The sequence below is a fragment of the Buteo buteo genome, chromosome Z (assembly GCF_964188355.1).
Source record: "Buteo buteo chromosome Z, bButBut1.hap1.1, whole genome shotgun sequence".
In the NCBI taxonomy this organism is placed as follows: Eukaryota; Metazoa; Chordata; class Aves; order Accipitriformes; family Accipitridae; genus Buteo; species Buteo buteo.
In genome coordinates this window covers 19180167-19208161 of record NC_134204.1, presented here as the reverse complement: position 1 = coordinate 19208161, position 27995 = coordinate 19180167, and the positions used below count along the sequence as shown (strand labels likewise).

The following is a 27995-nucleotide window of genomic DNA, read 5'->3' as shown; positions in this document are numbered from 1 at the left end:
TGTAAGAGATTTCACTGATCACATGTCGATATCTCAATTTGTTAAGTAAAAGTTAAAGTGAATAAATCAAAAACCACAGACATGTAACCAAGGATTCCAAACATAATATTGTGCGTTATTAAAATTAATGATTTCATGTCATGTAAGACAAACTGAGTTTAGGCTATATATTCAACGTTAAGGCTGAGATGCTATCACCACATCTCTTGTTCGGCAACAGGAAACCTCAGTGCAGATAAACATGTAACTAGCAATAAAAAAATAGAACTATAATTATATAATTAGTATATGCTAATGCTGTGTGAGGCACCCGACACTCTTCTGACTTAATTTGTGAATATATAACTGGCTTAGTTTCACTGTTGAAGAACATCACAGAGAAACAATTGCAATCTCAATCTTTTTGGACTAAACCTCCCCCATATCCAATACAAAAACCAGTGCTTTCTATTCCAGTCATGAATGCTTCTGGAATAATGACAACATTAATTTGGGCAGAAAGGAGGTTATATAATATACACTTATACACAATAGTCTAAGTTATACTGAAATGTTAAGTTTTATATATCATACTTTGCTCTTCAGTTGAAAAAATTCTCTTGTATAGAAGAAAATCCCAGCTTCTATTGAGAGAATTTGTATATGCAAGGCTGATAAGTTTGAACAAGATAGTGAATATAAAATTACCATGAAAGATAAACCATAATCTTTAAAGTTGCAGCTGATTTCAAACATGCCTTTTGATAGATTCCTAGTACAGCAATTTTTTAGAAGTATGAACACTCCAAATCTCATCTATTTATAGGCAAGTTTGTAACAGGTTCAATTGGAGACATCAAAAACATTTTAAATAGACATGACACGATGCATCTGTAGTTTAAAGGTCAAATTTATTAGGAGATTAAGAGATGTATTATACATGGACTATAAATATAGCACAGCTGACTTTATTCACAGTCAGACAGCCAATGCCAACCTATTTTGTAGACACCCTTGTTCTTTTGTTCCAAGAAAAGTTTGCACCATAAGACTTGGATTTAGGTTTTGGAATCTTCTTCTCTTCAACGTCATAGCTCCAGCCTGGAGGTTACAGGGGAGATGGGGGGGGGGGGGGGGGGGGGGCGGAGAGAAGAAACAAAGAGAATTCTAAATATTCTTAGCATACAATATAGAGCAAATACAACTTAAACCTTTTAACTTTAACATCTTTTTCTCCGTGTAGGCATCCACTAGTTTATTCCTTTGTAGTTGGCAGGAGAGAATACTGAAATGCCATAGATGTGACATATGCCCATTGTCTCAGTTGGTAAGACTTCATCATACTATGTACCTGAATTTTCTTTACTCCTGCAAAAAACTTGACATTCACCAGTGAAAAGCTCAACAGGGAACACTGACTGTCCTGCAAGTTCATGGCTCCACAGCTCCATAGCATCACAGAAGCACTAAGGCTCTGTGTATGCTGGGACGGGAAATGAAAATACAGATAAGGAAACATGGTTGAAAAAAGCATACAGAATATCAAACCCAAAGGTTGGGAGAGAATGGAGACCTTGGAAAGCTAGAGAAAAAAGAAGGGTGGGAGCACCAAAGAAAGGAATAGCAAAGAAAAAACTTCGGCATTAGAAAGGAGTTTAATACTTAACATTTTTATAAGAATATAAAAGATTAGGAGTAAAAGGGAATGAAGTGATAGAAGACAAGTAAATTATGTGATAGTTAAGCAAGAGAAATGCTAAAAAAATGTCAGAAAAGAGGAGGTGGAGACATTAGTGTTTATGTAAATCAAAATGCAAATTGGTTGCAGCCTCCAGGTGCCTGGAAAGTTGCCAGGGCAGCACTCAGTATTCCAAAGTTTGGTCTCTTTAGCTGCAACATTTCACTCAAAGTTGAGATACTTGAGTTGAAGCTAGAAGTAGTTAAGTACGCAGTTTTAATTGATACTAGTAAGATGATACTCTTCTTCCTTAGTTTTAAAACAAAAAACTTGGTAAGTCCTGAAATGTTTAACATATATCTGAATTTTTACATTTAAGGTGTTCACAGGAAACTCTCAAGATACATCTATAAAGCAAAACACATTTCGTAAGATACACAAGTTATCATGTCACTATGCCTCAATTCTGTGTATCACAAATGTCACACAAACATTTTGCTCGTGTTTATTAGGCTGAACCAATGTTAACTTCCAAGTTAACTATTCTCCATAAAAAAAATACTGGAATAGAGGATTTAAAAACATATTATTTCCACCTGTGAGAACACTAGCTTTTGCCTCCTGTTCTGATTAAAAATATAAGCTCGACTAAACATCCAGAACTAGATCCAGAGACAGACTTTGGTATTGCACCATTCAGCATTAGAACACCTAACTGTGAGGCACTTGGCTGCTAGAATGGAATCCACAGTCCCAAGTTACTGCTTCATCTCTTTATATAACCAGAGAGGAGCTGAGAGCCTCCAAAAGAGATTCGCAACTGCCAGCACAATGACTTGACCTGTCATAGCCATCCAAGATCCACAAAGTTAGTTATATCTAACTTTGGATTGCAAGAGGCCACCATATGTGATAAGGCTCCACATTTTGGAACAGTCTGCTTGAGTTAGGCACCTTCAGTTCATGACAGAGAGCAGAGGCCACTTTTATAAAAATACCACAATGGTGAGGGAGGTTAATCTTGCCCAGAACCCTGCCATACAAGCCAAGCAGATAGACAGCAGATTTCATCGTCTCTGGAAGAACACTCTCATCACCTGACTAAAGGTTATTGGGGAGTAGAAAAACTCTCCATCCTTGTTACTAAAGCTGTATGTTTTTAAGCAACTACCTCAGTGATGTCCAACAGGACAAAAAATAATTTAGGTCAACAGACTAAACTTTTAATTTCATCCAGTTACAAGTGTTTCCTCCTTGCTTTGACTTTAGACCATCATCAGCTGTTGTATTTTGGACAGAAATTTCTCCCATTACTGTATTCAGTGCTGTTGTTCCCATTAGAAAACACATCAGATAGGGCAGGCAGAAAGATAGCTTGCCTAAGGTTCCTGAAGTTTTTAGGTGAGAGAGAACTCTTAGGTTTCCCAATTATATAAAAACACCTGCAATATCTAGGATTTGCAGAAATTAAACTTGAGGTTCTTCAGGAATTTTGTAATGGAAAACTTGGGTGGTTCATACAGGAAGGACAAAGAGGTAAATAGTTGTGTTCCTAGACTTAGATATGTTTCAGTAACAACCCACGTTAGAAATTCCATTGTAAATGTGTGCCTAAGTTTCTCATTTCTCTCTAAAAGCAAAACTAAATATTGTAAAATTTATATTTCCAGCTACATCTGATACTGAAGCTATTAGTACAGAAAATTTTATGCATATATCATATGCATAAAACTAAGCCACCTTAAATAAAAATGGAGTAACAATTTAGGTAAGCCAGTATCCACAGAAAAGTCTGGTACATCTCAATTATGGTAAAATTAAGGGTGCAAGACAAGTGTTGTGGTTTAACCCCAGCCAGCAACTAAGCACCACACAGCCGCTCACTCACTCCCCCCCATCCAGTGGGATGGGGGAGAAAATCGGGAAAAGAAGTAAAACTCCTGGGTTGAGATAAGAACGGTTTAATAGAACAGAAAAGAAGAAACTAATAATGATAATGATAACACTAGTAAAATGACAACAGTAGTAATAAAAGGATTGGAATGTACAAATGATGCGCAGGGCAATTGCTCACCACCCGCCGACCAACACCCAGCCAGTCCCTCCCAGCGGTGATTCCCCGCCCCCCCCTTCCCAGTTCCTAAACTAGATGGGACGTCACATGGTATGGAATACACCGTTGGCCAGTTTGGGTCAGGTGCCCTGGCTGGGCATGAGAAGCTGAAAAATCCTTGACTATAGTCTAAACAGTACTGAGCAACAACTGAAAACATCAGTGTGTTATCAACATTCTTCTCATACTGAACTCAAAACATAGCACTGCACCAGCTACTAGGAAGACAGTTAACTCTATCCCAGCTGAAACCAGGACACAAGCGAGTATTGAACTAATAATATTAATACTAAGTCACAGCCTTAGTTTAGTTGGTAGAATGTCTTTGTAGTTTTCTCATATAATGGAGATTCATTACCAATTCAGTGACGACGTAAACTTTCTACACTGAACAATCAAGTATTTTACGTGAATCTGCATTTTGAAAGGACAAAATATAACAAGTCCAAAGAGATGACATAAGTAGCTCATTAAAACAGTAATGTATAGGCCAGGATTCATTTTTTTCTCATATAGACTGAACTTTCCAAGAAATAGAACGAGCATGAACAATACAGAAGCATACGTAAGGCAGCACCAGATTCTCCCAAATTTCATATTTGTTCACAGAACATTACAAAACAGTATTAAAATTGTACAGTAATTGCTATATCCAATGCAAATATGATGACACTATTAATTTCTTTGTCTATACGATTTATTTTTTAATAAAATTAAGACTGTTAAGTTAAAAAAAAAAGATGCATTTAAATAGGAATAGAGTAATTAAATACTAGCCTTTACCATTAAAAAGTTCAAATAAATTGCACATTAAATGGTTTAGCTTCTTAGTTGTATATGTTAATGGACTTACCCTGGATTTTGGGTGTACAACATAAGCCATCTAACAACTTTGTGTAATTTGGTCTGACCAAGAAACTTCACTATCTGTTTACTCCAGACTATATACAGTTGAAAGCTATAGACCACAGGGAAGACTTCTGAAGCAGGTTACACTCCATATGCGTTATTCCTGGCTTTAACTCCGTGCAGTTAATCTTCCTCACATCAATGAGCACTAAGCATTAAGCCTAGCTCTTTAAGGAAAATGAAATTCATTTTTAAAAAAAAGGCAGCAAAAAATTCATACCAACACATAAAAGGACTGCTGAATATTCAAAAGGCTGAGATTATGGATACGCCTTGCAGTACCATAATTCTGTGAGAAAAATACAAGCCTAAATAACCAAGTAAGTTTACAGACACAGTCCTTCTGATACATCATTAGCATTAAAAATATTAAGTAACGATACTGTTTTTTCTACTATCTTTTTCTCAAATAGGAACAATCATCAAGTATAAGAGTTTAGACTTTAGTACTGTCCTTGGGAAGTGTTAGCTATAACTTCCTCAATCTACAGCTTCCTCACGGGGGGCAGCGGAGGGGGAGGTGCTGATCATCTCTCTGGTGACCAGCAACAGGACACAGGAAATGGAATGAAGCTGCATCAGGGGCAGTTCATGTTTGGCATTAGGAAAAGGTTCTTCACTAAGAGGGTGGTTGGTCCCTGGAACAGGATCCCCAGGGAAGTGGTCACGGCATCAAGCCTGTCAGAGTCCAAGGAGCATTTGGATGATACTCTTAGTCATATGGTTTAGTTTTAGGTAGTCCTGTGAGGAGCAGGGCGTTGGACTTGATGACCCTTATGGGTCCCTTCCAACTTGAGATGTTTTATGATTCTACAATAAATCCATTCTGCAACATGGCCAAAACTGAAGTCCAACATCCTTACTTGGTAGTCACTTAATTTAGTTTTTCTGATTATCAAACATTCACAAGGGTTCTGACAGTCTTTCCTTAACTAGAATTCAGATGCTCACATCAAGCCTTCAGGGCAAAAATCCCACTGCCATGTAGCTGGAACCCGCAGCCTTGGATATTCTTAAAGATAAACTATGAATATTAATTTTCCTCCAAGACCTGAGCAAGACTCAGTTCTCATTCAAGACACAGACACATGCAAAAGCACTGTAATAGTAATGCTAAGAGGCTGGGACATTTTTCCAGAAAGCGGAAGGCCTAGATTCAATGCCCTCAGCACCCTCAGAACTATTCCCCCGTCTTCCTCCTCAAGTAGAGAACTAATGCCTACCAATTTTGTGGAATAGACGGAAGATACTTTACCCTGTACTTTTTCTGTTGTTAATACTTTGAGATCAAGATTGCCTATAGAAAGCTGAATCCCTCATACCCAGTATGTATAATACATACCATTTTTTTCAGCAAAGGCAATGGCATCTTCTTTAGTAGAGAAAGTAAGAACCATGTTGGATAAAGGATCAGCTCTGTAAGAAATCAGATGACAAATTTTAAGCACATCTGAAATACAAAATAATTATATCCATATCTCAAAAGCTAGTCAAATGCTGTATTACGAAACTTTTTGTTATACACAACCTCACAAGCCATTCAAAGTCCCCTTTTCTTGAATTATTTCCAGGATTCACTCTTACTTTCTGCAGAGTATTGTTTTACTCTTTCAGTCTGTTAAAATTCCCTCCCAACTCCTTGCAGAAATTAATGTTTTAAGTTTTTTATTAGACAAACATGTCTAATGACCTCCTGAGGTTATAGTAAGTGCTCTGCAACAATCTTTTTAATTTTAAAGCTGTGTAGTCTCTCTCTTTTTGGAAGATCAGGAGGCTTAAGGTAATTTTGAACATTTCAAGGAGACCAGGAGCCTGCAGAGCAGCATTTTGCAAGAATAATCTTACACAGAAAAGAGCAGAATATGAAAGTGAGCAGAACAGGAATTAAGCAGAGACTGAAAGTACATAAAAAACCTCAAGAGTTCAGCTTTGGCTGAGGTGTCACATGACCTCCACAAATTATTCCAGGACAGCAAGCAGATCACAGGCCACCACTGAAAACGAAGCCCAGAAACACAAACTGCTAGCTAACTAAATACACAGTGGTTAGTTTTAGATGATCAGCTATTCCTCAACTGCATTTCTGAAAGGAATCAAACAGCAAAAAGCTTTTTGAAACAAATTAAAATCTCAGTTAAAAAACCAAACTGCCTTATTTGTTGCTATAAAAGCTCAATTTAAGAACAATGACAAAGGATAAAGGGTTCTAAAAATTAATCTACAAAACCTTTAGGGAAATAAACATACTGGTTGTAGCAGCACAATGACTAGATAATGCTTCCCTGAGACAACACTGCACATGAGCCTGGGAGACAACTGGGCAGACAAGACCAGATTGCAACGAACTATTGAAGAAGCTGCCTCTCAACTGTTCTGTCTTTGAAGCTAGAAGGGTAAATGAAGAGAAAAAGCAACCAAAGATACACTGAACTCTCTACAATAAAGGACAAAGACTGTGACTGGCATAGGGGGAGGGTAAGAGGGGGAATCTAGCTTCCAGCAAAGACAACAATGTAATTTTATCTGATGTACCCATGGAAAAATGGAGTTCACTATATATCCAATATATTCCCCAATAAAAAAAAAAAAAAAAAAAAAAAAGAGATGAGGATAAAGGCAGAAATTACACTTTCACAAGGCACTAAGATAGGCCCTCTTAAAGACACTTAAAGATTTCTCTTATAAAGGTGGTAAGGAGAATTAGGAACTAAGAATTGATCCATGACGTGATCAGTGGAGAATCAAGTGATCCAAATATATCATAGCATTGTGACAACTTTTGCTTATGGTTCTTCTTTTCCACTATTGGGGTTGGAAGAATCTTCTGAACATGACGAAGTGGGAACAAAGAAGTTTAAGTTTGAAGTGCAGTGAAACACTGTTCAGTACAGCAAGTTTGGTGAAAACCTTCCAGGACAGAGGCAGTTTGGAAATGAGGATTATGCAGAAATTATTTGTTCTGTTTTCATGTGGGATCATCTTTCATCCAACCTAAACACAGTTTTTTTATTTCTTCCCATAAATGAGCTATTCGTGTGTTTAAATTTGTGATAATCTGTGAGCAAACTGGAGTTCAGGATGGCCAGCATGATGTCCGGATAATGTCAGCAATAGCAGTGCTGCAGGATTTCCTATGCCTGCCTAAACTGTTTTATCAGTCACTACAAACTGGGACTTCACATTTTCTTCTCTTCTGAGATCTTGTACAATGGAAACCACACACTTCTCATGTTTCTTTGTTTACAACTGTATATTAAAAGATGTACTCAAGAACTATCCATAGGCATTCCTGTAATGAAAACTCCTAATTAAAAAAAAAACCGCCATGGGTCCATTTTATTTAGATCTACAACTGGATAATTTTCACTGAAAAAAAACTATACCAAGGAAAAAACAAATGCAACAAAAAAAAGCAAACAAGACTATAAAATGACAGAAATACAGCAAAGACCTACAGGTAAATAAGTATATTGAGTTCAGAGGAAAAGGGCGCTAATCCCTAGACCCTAAAGGGCTCTAATTCACTAATCCCATTACATTATTCAAAAGTAAATGAGAAAATCTCTAAGAACTGTTCTCTGCAGAAATTAAATCTGAAGAGAAGAAACTCTTCTTAGGCATTTTTGAGTGTTGAATGGTAATCTGAAATAACCAGAATGTTCACTAATAGCTTTTGTGAGAATTTCTTAAAAAATGAACAGATACAAACTAGTTTACAGAGCCCTTAACCTAGCAGTGTAAATTCTCAACACAGCACTTGCTCACACAGGAAATACTCCTTTCCCTACCCCAAAATAAAAATGCATGCATAGATGGATTCATTCAAAATAGCCACTCCTTTTTAAATTCCCACAATAAACTCACTCCAGGACAATTTAACATACAGGTAAGCCCTTAATACCATGGCTCATTTTTCTAGGTGGTTTATTTAGCACAAATGGTTATAACTGTTAGAAAGGTTAAAAGCCATTGTTTTGACTGAAATCATGCAAAATCCCACCCAGAAAATAGTTTGTCTGGGGACGTTAAAGTCAGCTGAAAAGCATAAGGGGATTAGAAGAAAAGCTCAATTCAACCTGAACTAAAGCAGGTGTTGCTGGCACCTGCTACAGTGTCATAATCTGTGCGGTGGTATAAATAGACCATACTTCATGGCTAGACACTTGCAGGGCACACAAGAAAGGAGGGAAAGGTGTACTGCTGGTCAACAGTCTATCACTTAATTAATTTAGGCCCCATGAGACAACCTGGTCATTACTTGCTAAATGTAGTAGCTACTTGCAGTAGTCAAGTCATCCAAGGCATACCTGTATTAAATCACTGAAATCCTATCCTCTTAAACAGCAATTTAAATATGCTTAAGATGAAATGGTAAAAAACCCCAGGACGCGCTTAAGAGGCGGTCATTGTTATACACAGGCTTCAAGTTTTAAAACGGGTATTTTAACAGACTATTTTAATACAATTAATATTCTAATTAATATTCAGTATTTTTTCTCATCTAATGATAGTTGAGCTTTGCTTCCCTACCAACACAACACAGATGTTACAGGTTTTGAGCCTCCTCAATTTTTTATGGGAAACCAACGTAACAGGAAGACTTGACTTCAGAGTTATTTTGAACTAATATTTCTGGACACATTTATTTTATAAAGAAATAAAACAAACAAACAAAATCATTCTGTGACCAGATTTAGAATGTTAATAAATCTCAAAAAATGCATCCTCAAAATATTTAATACTTAAAGTGTTAATTTTTTTTTCACAGAATTTTGTGTTCTTTGATTGTAAGTGCTAATATGATTGCAGCCAGACATTTTCAATACACATTGTATCCTTTGTGAAGTCTGAAAAATAATCTCTAGTGGTTGACATTTTTTTAAGTAGAATCATTAACTTTTCTGAATATGCCTCAAACAAGACAGCTTCAAATCAAAATTACAATATTGTCACGAGAATTGCTGGCATAGTCCTCACAGTTCACAGGAATCCTAACCACACTGTAAAATCTAGGTAGTATATTTATATAGGGAAAAAGAACGAAAAACTAGTTGCATCCGAGTTATACTTACATCTCAAAATTATAGCAAGTTTAGCTAAGATGAGTAGTTTTCTGGATCTTGGTGTACTTAACAGTTTTTACTACTAATATTAGTAACATTGAAACAAGCAGTGTAATATTTTAAGTAGGTTTAGGGCTTTTTTAAAATTAGTTATGGATCCTCATTATAGTTATAGATCCTCATTTCAGATCTTCAGGGTATTTATAAAACTTTGTAAAAAAAAAAAAATCCAGAAGCTAAGCATTGTTATTTTATGTTTAACTGAATTTTAAAGATGCAACTGAGGTAACCAATAACCTTCTTTCCCTGATGCTGCCATACAGTAACATCACCACAAACATAGTCGTTGAAATTTCTGGTTGTTAACACTATTTTCAAACTCTTCCAGATGATGTTGTGAGCTAAAATCTGCTTTTAAACTTAACAGATCATTAATTATATGACTAACAAACCCAACCACTTACTAGAAGTACTGTTAAAACACAAGTAGATTTACAGGTAGAAAGGACATTTCAAACTTAAAATTTACATGACTCTTAAGAGCCAAATACAGAGGAAAAATATTTCCAAATTCAGTAACTACTCACGTAGATGCCCAGCCCATTAAAGGGTTCTCCCAGCGCTCCCTGTTATCAAACTCCATCTTCCATTTCTTTGTATTGTTAACTCCTGCCTGCATTGCATTACGTGCTGGAACAAAAATGTGAACTTTTCTGGTTTTGATGTGCTCATCTGGAACACCAGTTAAAGCAGTGATGTCCTATGAAAAACACAATGGAACTTGTTAAAAAAGGGTTCACATAAAAAGCTTGTAAAATAATACTACTTGTGCTTTTTACATTATTTCATGCTTTATTTTTTAAGTTACAAAAAAAGAAAAAACAATGCAGAAAAGTATGTTATGAGTCCAGCTGTATAAATTGAAGCTGATACACATTGGGACTGCTATCATTCTTCTTCCCCTGGCTGAATTAGATTTTGCATGGATCAGCTAGCTACCTGAACCTGCTCATCTCCCAGCTACACAACTGCTAGTGCCAGAGGAGGGACAGGACATTCCCTCCCATCCTCTGACCACAGCTGCAAAGTCAGGACTGCTCCAATATGCACCAGCTAAAGCAAATGTGGAAATATATAAACTCTTCTTTCTCCCTTAAAGAAAACATTGAAGCACAGACTGAAACATCGACAAATCCCGAAATTTTACACTGCCATTAGGAGCTTAAACTTCCTATGAACAGGACTATTCACCAAAATCCTAGCCAGCCAACTATGTGCTGCAGTGTAAGTGCTTTCACTTGGGCTTATGTCTGTATATAAATTAGAGGCACCAACATCCACACTGACTCAAGAAGCTATACTTAGCATGAAGCAAGAGACAGGAGATTATCTTTCACACAATAATCTACTGATTGTTTGAGACTGTAGAGCAGGTAGTAGAATTCAGCTCTCTTATTTCTCTAACCACTAGTTATTACATAATATTGACCGCCTCATCATGTTTCAAGCTATGAATATCAGCTTCTGAGAGTCAATTCTTCTGTTGATGTTCAAGATCAAGATAGGAACATTTGATAGTGGCAACATTGTTTAGTATTTTTGTGAGGACAAAAGGATTCAGGAGATTCCAACCTTCGAAGAAAAAAGGCTTGTAACATTGTATACAGTCAGTAGGATGCCCTCCTCTAGGAAGGCTTGGCTTGTGACCCCTCAACAAATAAATCTAACAAAGATAAAAACTGGAAGATCACAAAAGCAACCTAAAAATATTAACTGACTTTAACAAAGAGTAAGATAGGGAAAAACCTCACAAGAATTGCTGTGAAAAATTACCCTCAGCAGCATCCAATATAATCAAAGTGAACCTTCTCGCTAAAAACTAAACAGTAATTACATAAAATTAACCTGTCAGTTCACCCTAGTAAAGAGTGAAATCAAACATCAAATCCATCTCTAAGGATGCTAAACTACTCCTGTTCCTTACATACTTAAAAGGCCAGTGGGATCTCCTTGGTCTCCCTCCCTGCCCTTCCCTCCCCTTCCCTCCCTTCCCCTCCCCTCCCCTCTGCAGGAACAAGTAATAAACCGGTACAAAAGTGCAGCAAAACTTTGGGCACATTGGAACTCATCTTGCCAGTACTGCCATGATTTGAATTAAAAGGCTAACAAGTTTAAATAAAACACTGTGGCTTTACATGTCTGTAGCTACTAACTTTGTGGGATTTTGTTTTGTGGCACACTTAAAAGCTCTTGGTGCTGTCACCAGATCATCCTTTGAAGTGAGGCAAGTGTCATTTTTCATTTTACTTCAGAAAACAAATTTTGGGAGATCAGCCCCTCAAAACTACACAAGGGAGCAAGTTTAAAGCATTTGACTTGCATTTCCAATTAGAATAGCAGGGGAAACAAACAAGCATGTACACTAGTTTTCCAACTTCTGACACTTCTACACAGACTACCAAAAGAAATCATCAAAATATCTTAACAATTCCATTACAGATACTTTCATTAGGACCAAGTAATGTTTATTTTTAATATGAGTCTAGCACTGATATGAAAAAGAAACACTACCAGTCACTGGAATGTTGCAACACATATGTGAAACACCTCCTGACAGCCTGGCATTTCTGACTGCTGAAGCTTAAACCACAGTTTTAGAAGGAAATACCTTTCAGTTTTCTTATTTGAATTGGCAAAGTGCTTTGTTTAACAAAAAGGGTTTTTCACCTGCAGTAAAGTCTGGTGGGACTTCAACATTTACCTTGCCTGTTTATAGGAATAGGCTACTATATTAGCCTTTATTTCTGTGTTTAAGAGACATGTCTATTGAGAAAATGTAAGAATATTCACAAAAAAATTTCTCTTTTCCCTCTGAAATAATCTGCTGTGTGCAAAAATACTGGATTTGTTATCATCAAATACCTCCAAATATGCAACCTTCAAAATAGCTCAAAATTATGACTTTTTTTCTATTATTATTCTCTGCAACTCATATGTGCATTATTATTTTTATGCTTCATATTTAGAGGGTTTTGAATTGTGCCAGAATTATCTGGAATTATTAAAATAAGATAGTATGTTAAATAACATTATGGGCATACACAATTTCCTCTTTTGAAGCCTCCACACCAGAGAACCATAAACATACTACATATTGGTGCATACAGAACACAATCTAAAAAGAGTATAAAAAACAGCAAATGCTATATTTATGAGATAACTGTAGTATAGAAATGCCTAGACTTGTTCATCTGGATGAAAATAAAACCAAAACCCCAGACAAACCTTAAGTCCCTTCAAGCCACGTTTTTTCGGGCACTCATTTGTCTCCAAATCAAAGCTATTTCACTAATAATATAGGATTCATCCCCTAAAAATCTTTTCAAGGTGAAAACTAAAACCTGCCTACTTTCCGAAACTCAAATACCTACATGGTGTTGCTAGCTCTTCATACTTTGATTCATTACAGCTAAAGTTTCCATGCCTTCTGGGAACCTAGCAATTGTTTATTGATATCTTCCCCATTTTAAAGCTGGCAATTGAACAGACAGTTGTTAGGACAACGAGTTTCTGGTTTCTGAAGCCCAAGTTGTCCTGACATAAAATCACTGTTTTTGCTTGCTGTAGACATGTAAGGTACTGTAGCATAGCTGAGCTGTTGCCAAAGATATGGAATAAAAAGGCTTGGCATCTATCACATACTTGACACCTAAAGAGCACAGAAGCTCTAAAATTCCTATTCCCTGTAGGCGCACTCTTAGTCTAGACAAACTGATTTCTCACACTTTTAAAATGCATTACAACACTCTATTGTGATCATTTCATCCACACAGCTCCAGCTAGTGACAGAAGAACCTGTCCTTTAAGCGACATTTCAATGGGCTAAAGCTCCCGCTCCAAGATGCCATTAAAACAATATAATACTTGAAAAGAACTATGCTGCACTGGGTTGAACTCTTTACTGTGTCTTCAGTGCTTTGTTCTGAGTTCAAGTTCTCACTGAAACTACCTGTGAACCAACTTTCCAAAACAAAGATGTTTTTGACAGCTGGTTTCACATTACTATCTTTTTTTTTTTTTTAAGTGTTCCTTACTGAATTTTGCTATATTAGCATATTAAAATATTAGTGAGGTGTTCGGCATTCAAATTCTAAATAATAAGGTGACAATATAAAAGACAAGATTTGAACTGTATAGGTTTGCTTTACTAGAAATTAACAACACTGCTTCACATTTTTAACACAGGATATCATCTGCAAGGTATATTCTGACATTCTGTTTTTCTTAATATATATATAGAGGAGGTTTTTTTAAACAGCAACCTCTTGGTTTTTTTTTTAATTAAAAAAATACTCAATTTTGAGTCATTTTGGCTCTTGGAATAAGCTGAGAGGGACAAAACACTCTTTTTTTAAACAGCATATATCACATCAAATTGCTTACAAATTAAGAGGAGGTTTTGTCTTTATTATAACTTGCACTATTTAAGAACACTTTTCATGGTAGAAAGTCTGGTAAAACTGTTCTCAAAGAGTAATAAGAAACGATAAATGTGCTATACAGCAGGGAGAAAAACTGGTTCACAGAGGCAGTGTCAATGAAAGCAGTATTCGGCATGAAGATGACTTTAAAGGAAATGAGAATTTCCTTCTTTTAAATACTCCACTAATGGCACAAATTCCAAAGGGGACAAGAAATGGAACTCTGTAATTCAAGGGAAGAGACAAAATTCAAGGTAAGAGACAAAATGATTGAAAGTATCTCTGAAAACAAGTGGTTTTGAATAGACGGGTCAGGTGTACATAAAGGTGTCATGTTTCTCTTACGACATTTCTTTCCATGCATAGACAAAAACTGTACATAACCACTATCAACTATCTACTGTTTAGCACCCCCCCCTTCTTTTTTCTTTAATAAAGGAAACAGGGAACAAGCAATGGGAAGTTGATGTCAAAACACAGAAAAACCTCCCAGCAAGCTTCCAGCAACCACCCAGGATTTAGAGTCTTGCTAGCTGTTCTCTTTTCAATACCAGAATTTCACACATTTCAATGACCATTATGACTTCAAAGAATCAAATTTTCATCATTGTCCGTCATCTGCCGGTTGATTTGTATAAAGGAGTTTTTCTGCATGCACTCCAGACAAAGGCCTCCTTACTTTCGTGGCTATATATCAAGTTTAAAAGTTCTGTTTGTGACAGTTGTGTCTGTGGTAAATCAGGGTAACACTGAAGGAGTGCAGCTGCTCTGCAGGAACCTCCTTTTTGGCATCATTTCACTTAAATAAAAACTGAATAATCAGCTTCTGCCTTTATTAAACCACAAAAATGCCACTGGCCTTAGTAATTACTTCCGGTTGCCCCACCTACTTAACCTCAATAGTTTACACTTGTTAGAAAGGAGGGAAAGTAGAAGTTTTCTGTACTTCACAGGAGTTTACAACAGCTTGCTCTCTTCCCCACCCCCAACTTGTTTTACCAGACTAAGTGCATAAAGTTTTGCTATACATTCATGTTGCAATACACTTTCTTTAGGAGCTGTTATATCAAAGCACAGAACGTCTTGCATAATACTCACAAAATAGCTGCTGTGAAAGGAGCTTTTTATTTAGTGTGCTCAGCTGCTTAGGCTGTAAGTCAGGATGAGAACATTTATGTTTCTATGCTTCAATACGGACGGTATTTTTGAAACAAATGTAAGAGAACAGAATCTATTATGCAAATTGTAAGTGGAAAAATGGAGCAGAATGAACTAAATGTGGTCAGACAACACTTATCTAACAGCTACAGACATAACAAAGGGAAAAAAGCATATTTGCCCTTAGGAAACTCTGTATCACACAGAATACAGTTTTCTTTCAGGCTTCACAATCCTTTTGCATTATCACAGTCATCTGTGTACAGCATGGTGTTACTGGTAACATGTTCTCCCATCTAACCATTCTGCAGAACAATTAATAAAGAAGTTGAGAAAAGAAGTGAAAGAACCGTATTTTAAAAAAGAAAACCGAACATTGTAAAGAGGAAACAGTATTCAGTAATAATAATGATTGCATGAAAGCTTCTATTTGAAGAAAATCTGCTTCCATAGGCAGTTTTGCAGAAAATGCTAAAGAGAAACTGGGTATGGAGAAAAGGATATGCTGAGAAGTGAGTCTAACAGAAGCAGAAATTGTCACATTACTGGAATCAACATAAGTCTATTACAATACTTTTTAGACTATTGACTGCCATTATGCAAAGGAGGTGTCAGCATCCAAAACAGTCCAACATTCGCAAGTGCTGTTAGCTTCAGCAAACCCTATTCATCAGTCTGTATTTCACAGCCGAGGAGATGGCTAAGCATTCATTGTTTTTGCAAAACCTCCTTGAGAACTTCCATCATCCCACTGCACAAAGGCTCACTCCACTTTCCCAATATTCTGCATGCTCAATATTATTCCATGCTGCTTGCGTGAGATACTACCAACATAATGTCATAACACATCCCACACATGATTAAACCAACATCACTTGGATTTGTTCAGAGCGAACAGCAAGAAAGAGTAAACAGGAATACTTGACTGGATTTCTAAAAATCCCAGGTGCTCTCTACAAACTGGAACACGACTTCACACTACTAAGTAGAAAACTTGCCCCACACCAACCCTTCTTTCACATCTTAAAACACGTTACTTAGTCTGCATTGCACTCCCAAATTTTGTATTCACTTTTGTCTCCTGCAGAAGTCATAGAAAGACTGTATTTATAAAAGTGATTAATGGTAAAAGTTATGGCAAAAGCTGCTGACTTGTTAGTTTGAAACATAATACTAAAAATAAAAACAAAAATTCCAGATCTTGCACCTCTCAGTGACAAGCCTCAAAATAGAGAGGCATTTTTCTTGACAAACATGCAAAAAATACCTATCATTCAGCCTGCATTCTTGATGGACAGGTAAACAACATTTTAGAAATTTAAAAATGAAACATTCGAAACACGTAAGTCCCGCTTCCAGCACAGACAGATATTTCATGCTCAGTATAGTTTTTCTGCCAAGAAAGAATGAAAGAGAAAGACAAAATGATTATTTAATTATTAACAATGTACTTTTTTTCCTGTAACAGTATGTCTTAGTTTTGTAAATGGTATCTGGGTAAGTATCATGAAATTAAAGAGAGGGGGGATCAAATATGTGGGTTTACACTTTGCAGTTTCTCCATATGAATGAAATTAAGAAAATCATTATTAAATGGAGGAAAGTAGGGGCAGTCAGGGGAGAATATAGTTTATAAAAACAGATTGATGTTGCTACTAGTAGTCATCAGAGACTCCAGTGCGGTCATGACATTCTTCCAATTGAGAAAATGATAAACAGCGTGCTTATCTCAAACAAGGTGGGAAAAAAGCCTGAATTACTTCAAGCAGATCTTGTAAACTACTTTTGCTTGTAACACAGCAAGATTTAGAGAGAACATACTTTCTAGAACTCATTCAAAGCATATGTAAGCAAATCTTTTACTTCCACACACACAAGTGACTGGTATTTTTTTATTACCTGCAAGGCATTTAAAAATACAGATTCTTCTACAGTGCACAACTTTCAAGCATTCTACAAGAACTTCACAATCCTCAGATTAAAAAACATGCCAAAAAATCAATTAGTTAAGAATAAGACTACAACAAAGTTTTTAGACTGTGACCTTTCAAATAAAAGGAGAGGCAGTCTTAGTTAACTTGTATTTAGAAAAAAGATAATTGAACAACTGAAATTATCTAATTCCTCTTAAGACTAATTTACAGTTACAGCAACACTCTATTGCTTTAACACCATAACCAACTGTTCTTCCAGATACCGTTCCTCAGTTGGAAAACAAAAAAAAAAAACAAACAGGCAGGAAGGAGCTCTAAGGGAAAGAAGACAGAAGTACCAGTAGCTAGGGCCCACCTAGAATAGACAGCTTTGTAGTAATTCCCCTGATTAGTTCAATTTTGTATATAATATTGAATATATACTATATTTAGTTCACTTGTAGTTCAGTGATGGTATATTCTTTCAAATAAAATTTATTCAGTTTGCAGTTCTGATTATTTATGCTATACTCTTAGCATAAGTCACAATAAGCAGACTGGCTTGCAAAGCTATATATAATATTTCAAGAATATCTTGGTGAGTTATTCACTAAAGATGACACATGAGCTTACAGTCTATAGAATGTAGTTTTGATCATGGACATCCAAAGCCCCAACCAGCAGCTCAGGGTGGGGTCTTCCACATTTTAAGTGAGAGTCAAAATTCAGGCAACTCTTGCACATTGGGAATAATTTCTGTATTTTTTGTGTGTTTCTGATTCCATTTTAGTGAAGTCTTTATTTTTAACATCCATTAAAAGTTACCTGTATTTACAAAATAAATAACAAGCATATGACTTAAGTGAATTTTATAAAGTTATTGTTTTTCAGGAATTCTGTCAGGAACAAGAAAAGGAGCAGTTCTGATCTGCTCTATGCCCATTTCAAAACCTTACAAAGCTTTCTTTAAAGTACTCATTAAGAAATTTTCCACTTGTTTCATCATCTTCAGCCTTTGGAGGGGAAGGGGTCTAATCTGTGTTAAATGTGTAGCTGGGCTTCCTTTTCTCCCTTTTGTGGAAAGCTCCCTTACCAGTTCAGGCTGCAAGACCCAAGGGAGCATGATGTTCAGAGCCTAGCAGTGAACTGGGACACTACTTACACATTAAGCAGTGCAATTGCTCCTGTGAAGCAGGAACACCTTGGCCAATTCACACTCTAATCTGGACAGCAAATATCCTAAGGTCTGAGCTGTTGAGTTCAAATTTCATTGTACAGCAAAGTCTTAAGACTTGATAACTCTAGGAAGATTTCCTATGATGAAGTCGCAAGAAAGATTATCACTACAGTATATGAAACATCCATTCTGGATTCAGTTTCAACTAGCTAACAATCTCCCGGGGCTGGCAGATAGAGCAAATAATAATAATTTTTTTTTTAATTTATTTCATTATCATGCATTCTGGTGTTCTTTTAATTCCCTATTTAATGGTAGCTGTGGAACACCATTTAACTTTGAGGGTTAAAATTTAACAAACTATTTAAGCTTTCGTTTATTAAAAAAAGACATTTATTGAAGGTTGGGGTGAAAAAAAGGCAAAAAGCAGTGTTTTAAAGTTTAACCTGACGATACTGTCATACTAGTGCATGGTCTGCTACTAAGAACAATATTGAGAAATCCTGAGTTCATGTAAACCAATGCCTGCCCTCATTGTGATGCACATTCTCTATCCTTTACATCTCGTATATAAAGAAAGTGATTTCTGTAACAGATCTTTGCACATAGTAAAGTGGTGTGAGACATAAGGAAGAAAAACAGAAGCAAATCCCCAATCAAGAAATGCAAATTTAGAGCAAAATCCCTGTTGATGCATGCTTTTTAGAAGAAAAGTTGCATTTAAGAAATTACAAGGAAGCCAGACCTGTTAAAAGCTGTCCCTTACCCTAATGCAAGATGTAATGCTTCTATGTAATATGCATGGACTTTAAAAGTTGAAAGCAAGTGCTAAATAGTGTACATAATTTCCATACACAGCAGGTAGTGAAGCAAGAAAAGAACTGACACAGTTACCCTAGTTAAAGAGATGCACAATAGAGAACTGTTATGCAGTGTTAGCATACTGAAGGTCTATGCATCAGGGATGTTGCGGCTATTAACAGCTTAAATGTTCACTGTATTTTGTTAATTAGTGCACACAGCTTTTAAGCCTTAAATGTGTTTTAGAAGGTTCTTTTCTAACAGTAACACAGTCATTATTCCCTGGCAGGGATGGGAAGGGTTGATGGGGCTTCAACTGTTTCAACATCATCAATAAAATACACAGCTTAATACCACTGGACAAAAACGGTTTCTTTAAATTTATCTATATGGTTAGTTAGAATGGAAGCTTTCTACAGTCTCTCTCTAAACAGCTGAATCGTAACTAGAATGCATTAGTGTTACTTCACAAACTGTTTTTAGCTTGCTCTATCTAGAAGTCTGTCCCTGTAATTTGTGCTTTCATATGCTTGGCCTTTAAGGTTATTTATAGGACAGAAATCATGCTCTTAAACTTCCTGATACAATAGAAAGAAACCTGTCACCAATTAAATTCAGTAATTCAATTTGATACACTACATCTTTCCATTCAGTTTTCTATTACTGTGGGGAAAAACAGCAAAGAAGTGTACAATGTACAATTGTGCTTATTAAACAGTGATAAAAAAGTAAGCATTTGTATTGGAAACAGACATTACAGAATAAGATATTCAACTTCTGCCTTATCGGAGAAACAGAATTAGTTGACCCAACAATGCTTTCAAATGGAGTGGACATGGCAACAAAAATGCGGTCCTAAGAAAAAGCACCTAAGACAAAAATACAGAACAGAAGAACGAAGAATAAAATTTTAGTGCAAACTACAATTTTGATCTTAAAAAAGCTTCTGCCTGGTTAACATGCTACTCAGTGAAAACTTTAAAATATATGATTTATGATGATGATGTTATGTTGGCCTATATAGAAAAATATTTTTATTTTTATACATGAATATATGTTCACATCTATAAAATGAATCTGTAAGGAAAAACTATCCACTTCTTCAGATGTTTGTAATCATAATTACTCATGATAGTTTTTTAAAAACATTTGCAATGTAATTATAACATTGTTTAAAAAAATACTGTATTTGGTATGTCTTATTGGCATTTTATAGAAATTCTTTATAGCTTGGCTTCTTTTCACTTGTTAACCCAGTTTTCAGGCTAACAGGTACTAAGATAAAAGTTATTTCCCCATCAAGCAAAGATCTTCTTTTGCACTAAATGTAAGCCAATGGGCTTTATGGAGTGAATAGAACTGACTAGGCTAAAAAGATACATAAGAGATTGCTCAATTTCCATGCAGTGCATGCTTCACAACACAAGAACTAAATTGCATATTAAAACTCTGGATCTGAACATCAGATGCTTTCTCCACGGCCCATGTCCACACCTAACACAGGTTAACATTCCTAATTTGAGAAAGCAGACATTAAAGTAGTTCAAAGATACCTCATAAACAAGCCATCAAGAACTGGAAGAGCATCTGGTTCCATTCCATCATTGATCTTCTGAGTAGAAAGAGGTAGTACTGAAGAAGCACCAAGCTCTCTTGAAGCATGACCAAGATGTTCAAGGATTCCCACAGGATTACTGGGCTTTCCAAAGAAGGAAAGCTTTTCTCTTCTGACTTGATAAAATGATTCAGGTAGAACTCTATGACTAGAAACAGCATTCAAGCCTGTACATAGAACTTTCTTAGTTAGGCTAGGATTTGTGTCTTAAATCTAAAACTTAGACATACTGCAAAAATGCAGAAAGACACATTTGACTGAACAGAAAAGCAAGCACTCTACAAGGAATTGATTATTCACTATTCCTGACAGGACAAGAAGAATTCATGTCATCTACAGAAATACTTCATAACAGGAGATACTAACTTAGGTGTTCTAGAAGAGGTTCAGATAATGGTATTGTTTTATAAGAACATGAAAATACTATCTAGTCTTTAAAAAGCAAATCTACTCAACAAAACAGCTCCAAAAATGAAGTTACTTCTTGCTCCTGTTGATTACTAGACTATATCAATGGCTTACTTTTATTCTTTCTAGCAGATTAGAAACATTGCTTTCATATTTAGACTTACAAAACCAAACAAGTATTTGCAATAACCCTTTGGAAGCCAGACAAACTAAACATGGCACAATGACACTCTTTTTATTTGTTCTGAGCAGCCATCATAGCAAGCTCTTCAAAACCTGTGTTCTTTGATAGAAAAAGAAATACTATGTAATGAAACAAACAAACAAACAAAATCACCTGCATCACCCTTCAGAGAGACATGTTCTTTGACCCACACCAAAGCCTTGAAATTTTTCTACATGAATGCTGCACGAAGGAAGCCCAGACAAAACAGACATTTGAAATGTCAGAAGGTTGTGTAACCTCAATCTCAGACACTCCTCCTTCCAATACCCAGCAGAGATAGCACTACTATGTACCAAAAGAAAAGGCTCTCAGACAAAGAAATCCAAATCCTTTACCCTATCCTAAAACCAAAATAAACCTACGTAGGGATGAGAGTGTGATTTCTCTCACTGATACAACTATGTATCACTTTATACGAAGTTCTGGACTACTTGCAAAATATGTAGTTTTCTAAACTGAAAAAATTATCTCAAGCTGAAATTTAGTAATACAGCAATATTTATTGCTCTTAAAAGACACCTAAAAGTGATGGCAATTTCTTTACTGGGACTGTCAGACTTACAGAAAGCTTCTTTACCATGGGGAGTAACTTGTTGCCTGCAGACATTCTTACAGAAAGCTCTTTTTTGGTATCCAGCCAACCGGGTTTTCTAAACCACTGCAAGCTTCATCAAACTACAATTGCTTACAAAAACAAGTTGTAGCAAGCAGTATAGGCTGAATTGAGCTAGAATATTCCAACTGAAGAGGGATTTAATTACCAAACAGCAAAATATAGTGAATTTGCAGTACTGAAAGCGTGTACATAGCTAGATAATCTGGTAACTACACACACAACTACACCTGAGCATGTACTGTACTTAACACCAAATGCAACTACCAGCCAAAACTATAGAGAAGGAACTGCCAAATTATTTAAATAAAAAACAAAAAATCACTGTTTAGCAATAAATATATGCTCTGGCAGAAGAGCATGGTGTACATGAAGTGAGAAGGATTATCACCATCCTCAAAACCATTAAAACCTTTAAAATATTGAATTTCACATTAGCTGCTTGACAAAGTTATTCAAGACAGTTTTTTCCTTCCCAGAGCAGAACTTCTTAGTCTTCACTGAGGGGGGGGGGGGGGGGGGGGGGTTGAAAAAATAGAAAAAGAACTTTTTAAAAGATTATGTTGTGCAGCAAAAATGCAGATTCACAAATAAATTGTCAGTGACCACAAGAAGTAAAGGTCTAAGTTTTTAACTCTATGCACATCCACTCTTAAATTACGCACTTTTATTAAAGTAGATGTATATGTATTTTTACTTGCAAACAGTTTTCTCTTTTGAATATTTAACTTCTATTGAAAGAACACATTTAGTTTTGAAATAATTCTAGAATGCAGTTTCATACCTTAAACACTTTCTATGCTGGAAACTAATATCATTCAAGTGTCAAGCATCACAACTGCAGATGCCTGAATGCAAACCAAACACTAAGTACTGCATATGAAGTGTAATGAGAGGACAAGACACACAGTATTAAATATTTTATAAACCACCAGCAAACAACTTTTCTTTTATCTTGAATCCCAAGTACAACACAGTTCAAATAAGCCGGTCACCTGCTTACTTGACACAACTGTGATGGAAGAAAAGTACTTCTTCAAATCACAGGCTTCATATACAAGGCCATTTTGGCCAAAGCTAGAAACTATTTCTCAAAATATACCTGCAAAGTGAAGCATGGAAAACCCAATTCTATTAACCTCATTTTACATAACAAGTTTATTCATTCTCACTCATTTTTCATTATTCTGAAGCAAAATGCAAGCTGCTGATCTAATTGAGAGGAAAAATTAAATAGAAGGAATACAACCTACAAGAGAGAAATTTGGGGCTAGAGGGAGGGAATGGGTAATTCCATCTGACCTCCCCCACCCCACCCCCAGATCTCCATCCTGGTGCCTCATACCCTTTGAATATGACAACTCCCTATCACACAGTCATACATATAAGGCACACAAAAATTTGTAAGTTACATTCTTCATCTAAAGAGGAATGCTGTCCTGAACTGAATACTTTATGGTAACCAGTTGAATAAATACTGCAGCTAGAGTGGATTAAACGAAGAAAATATTATTCCAAATTCTCTTATCCCATTAAATTACTTTAGGAACAGTTTGAACTCGCCCTCAAGGAATAACCCGCAAGGGGTTAACAGCATTTTGAAAAACCAAAACATAGAACATCCACTATATCCTTATTATCTAACACAGTGGTAATGCTTGGAGAATTCTTGGCTGAATAGTAGTTTCAAGAAAAGGAAATCTAGTAAGCCTGTCTTTAATAAATGCATACTTTGCCAAGTATTTCTCTTCACTGAGTTGCAAAACCAGCTCCTATACAGTCTTCAAATGTAATGTCACACTGTCTCGCACGTATTTTTATGACACATTACTCTGAAAACCAAAGCAGTAAAGCATATTATATACTCTCGGTTCTTGGGAAAGGCTGCTAGCAATGATCACACTTTAAAAAGCATGTTAAAGCTCGATTTGCTATGTCCTTTGTTTCACAGCACTGCAGACTATCAGATTGAGATTTGAAGTAGTTTTACCATTCCAGGCTATTTTTCACTTGTTTGTATATTTTATTTTAAGCTGCAATATTATCACTGTTTATTATAGTAAAGTCTATGCTTCTCTAATCAAACAAAGATTATACAATTTCACTAATTTCTAAGCCTAGCCAAAGTTGGGATTTGGATGGTGAACAAACTATGACTCAATCCCGAAAACACCGTGTGATGTTTGCTAATAATGCAGTCTTCTAGAAAAAATGGACTGGAGTGTTTCCGCAACTTTATTGCTGAAGAGATTCATGTTCTGAGAATCCTATTAATACTGTGCTACTCCTGGATTATGCAGTAGTAAACAGAACAGACACTAACTGCTACCTCTGGACAGCTAAAAGGAAGCTGCTGAGATTCTTGATACCGATTTCACAATAGTTATTAGAATCATTTAGGTTGGAAAAGACCCTTAAGATCAAGTCTAACCATAAAGCTAACACTACCAAGTCCACCACTAAACCATGACGCTAAGTGCCACGTCTACGTGTCTTTTAAATACCTCCAGGGATGGTGACTCCACCACTTCCCTGGGCAGCCTGTTCCAATGCTTGATAACCCTTTCAGTGAAGAAATTCCTCCTAATACCCAACACATCTCCTCTTGTCCTATCGCTTGTTACTTGGGAAAATGTCTTTCCTGTAGTGAGGGGCCCAGAACTGAACACAGGACTCGGAGGTGCATCCTCACCAGTGCCCAGTACAGGGGAACAACCACCTCCCTGCTCCTGCTGGCCACACCATTTCTGATACAGGCCAGGATGCCGTTGGCCTTCTTGCCCACCTGGGCACACTGCTGGCTCATATTCAGCCGGCTGTCAACCAGCACCCCCAGGTCTTTCTCTGCCGGGCAGCTTTCCAGCCACTCTTCCCCAAGCCTGTAGCGCTGCATGGGGTTGTTGTGACCCAAGGGCAGGACCAGGCACTTGGCCTTGTTGAACCTCATACAATTGGTCCAGATCCCTCTGTAGAGCCTTCCTGCCCTTGAGCAGATCAACACTCCCTCCCAACTTGGTGTTATCTGCAAACTTACTGAGGGTGGACTCGATCCCCTCGTCCAGATCATTGATAAAGATATTAAATAGAACTGGCCCGATACTGAGCCCAGGGGAACACCACTTGTGACCTGCTGCCAACTGGATTTAACTCCACTCACCACCACTCTTTCAGCCCAGCCACCCAGCCAGTTTTTTACCCAGCAAAGAGCACACCCATCCAAGCCATGAGCAGCCAGGTTGTCCAGCAGAATGCCATGGGAAATGGTGTTAAAGGTTTTACTAAAGTCCAGGTAAGCAACATCCACAGCCTTTCCCTCATCCATTAAGTCCCCTTATTAATCTGCTTTGGCCTAGGCTGCTGCAGTATACAGCATTTACTGCTCCTCTTGAACATCATCTGAAAAGCATGAACTGCTCATCCTCAAAAAGGGGTTCAGAATTTCTGCTCCCAATTTGGCATATGCAAGTTATCTTTACTGAGTTATGTATAGAGTTTGTCTACAATCAGAAGGAAACTGACCCTCTATTGAGGTTCAATACTGAGACTTCTGAACCATTACTGAGAAAAAGGTTAACAGTATAGACAAACCAAAACAATTTCAGGACAAGCGCTGAAATGTCAATAGCATCACTGTAGTTAGCCTGTCATGCTTGTAATAGAGTCTGTCCCTAGATGTTCTCACAATGCTGCAAAAACTACTTTAGTACCATTTCAACTGCACTTGATAGCACTGCTCTTGAATGCTTAACTCTGTGTAGCAACTCATCCTATTTTATCTTGGCCTGATACAGAATAAAAACATCTGTGACATGGCTGCAACTAATAGCTGATCCTTAACCACAGTTCCACAATGTTGGTAGGGTCTCCTGAGTGACCAAACCCTACAACTGTTCTTGCAATAATTTTTGCTTTGAGCTACAGCATATATATTAGCAGTGGAATATTCTGCTTTAGAGATGCAAAGGATATTTTCTGGCAGTTGTTCTAATGTTGAAACATTCTTGCAATATTGGTATCGTTTAATTTTTCATATTAGAAAAAAGTGGGACTCTTAAATGCTCAGCAAGAACAGGACAGAAGTTCTTTTATTGGCATATATTTGGGGGTACCTTCTAACTGCAGACAGCAACTTTCACAAAAGTGCCTAGCCTGTAGAACTCCAGGCTAGACATCCCCAATGCAGCACTACCAGCACCGACTGGGAAGCCTGCTTAAAGCACACATGCTGACCTGGACAACTTTTAGCTACAACAAACAGTATTGATGCACCATACTTACAACGACTGAAACAAATCACAGAAATTTAAAACAGTTCAAACCCCCATTTTAGGCAAAACCACTGAAGCTTTTTCTAATGGTGATGGAAGCTATGTTATTCCATACACACAAACAGTTAAATCATTTGGAACATGACCTGAGGGAGATTTGCTGCCGACAGCCTTTGTCCTCTATAGCCCAAATTTCCTAATGCAAGCGGGGTCTTGAGAGACTACTTTTCACACAGCTATTTGTCCAGACTCTTGGAATATGACCTAATTGGTGGCCAGAGATTCAAAATGTGATGCAAGAACTATATTTCTGTTCAGTTTTGTTCATTTTGTACGTTATTTTCTTTGGATTTAACTGTTTGTTAGAAGTTATTTTATTCAATATTCACTGAAAACAGCTAGTAACTGAGATATGATTTCTTGGATGCGTTCTATACAGGCTGAGCATTTAACTTCTTTTACATTTGAGTCCCCCACTTTTTTCTCATATGAAAAATGAATGTGGTCTAAACTACTGTATTTTCTACTATTTCGTTAGGACTCATTTTTCTGTTGTATTCAACATATGCTGGGCTGCACTAAGAAGGTGACTGACTACTGCATAATAATTCAAAGTCAGGATGCTCTTTCCCCTTCTATTTCACTTGTGTTTTCCAAGACAAGGAATATTTTAGTACTTACAGAACCAAATGGGACTCTAGATAATTCAAAGGAATCCCTGTTGATCAAGTTCTAGCATATGTATGTACACATAGGAATACAAGGTCTACAAAAACACTGGAAATAGATTAATTCAACTACAATATGCAGTTAAAAGCTTTCAATAACCACAGAGTTACTCTACTAGCCTTGTAAACATCAACTCACAGAAGAGTTCAGTTTCAAACTAAGTTACAAGAGGAGTAAGGCAAACAAGGATAACCATATCCCGTTTTTTGCCTGTTCTTGCTTCTTCTTTCTGAGAAGCATCTAAAAAACACCCATAAGGTGATGCCAGGCTTTCAAAAAAAAAAAAAAAAAAAAAGTACGACAAAACCAACAAATCCATCAAAATATGATATAATGATTTCTAACAATAAGATGCATATATCTGGCAGTAACACAAGAGGAGGGGTCTTTTTTAATTAAAAGTTAAGCATCAACTTCTGGAATATAGTTTAATTACAACTTGCATGGAAATAATTTATTATGCTTAGTAACATTATTAAAAAAACAGAAAATTAATATAATGTGTTAAATTAGTTTTAATGGGTTGTAATTAATCCTACTTAGAATTAGGAAATCTATTGCAACAAGCTAAAATAAATTAATACAGCACTCTACTTTTCCATGAGGTTTAACAGGTGTCTACAGAACTCCTCCTAATCCTTAAAGAGTTGAAAACCACATCAAACCTCTTTGTGAAAATTTTCCTTGCTAATGGGATATAAATTTTTGCCCATTAACAGAACATCAATTATTGGATATTTTATGGCATTATGGAAACTCCTCCAAAAACTTAACTAAATATACAAATAAAAATTTTAAAATATTATTCTAATTTTCTATCACTTTGTTTCAGGCCCTACAATAATCTGAAAAACAAAAGAGATT

At 36.5% G+C, this 27995-nt stretch overlaps 1 protein-coding gene across 1 annotated transcript in view; it reads right to left on the bottom strand.

Annotated features, from left to right (window-relative positions):
- Positions 1-871: 871 nt before the first annotated feature.
- Positions 872-27995, bottom strand: part of NDUFS4 (NADH:ubiquinone oxidoreductase subunit S4) — a 49581-nt gene continuing 22457 nt past the window's right edge. Inside the window, exons 3-5 of the mRNA XM_075020228.1 lie at positions 10330-10502; positions 6022-6095; positions 872-1080 (exon numbers count right to left, since the gene is read on the bottom strand). Coding sequence (XP_074876329.1) covers positions 977-1080; positions 6022-6095; positions 10330-10502 — 351 coding nt within the window. The 3' untranslated portion in view covers positions 872-976. The remainder of the gene's footprint in view (positions 1081-6021; positions 6096-10329; positions 10503-27995) is intronic.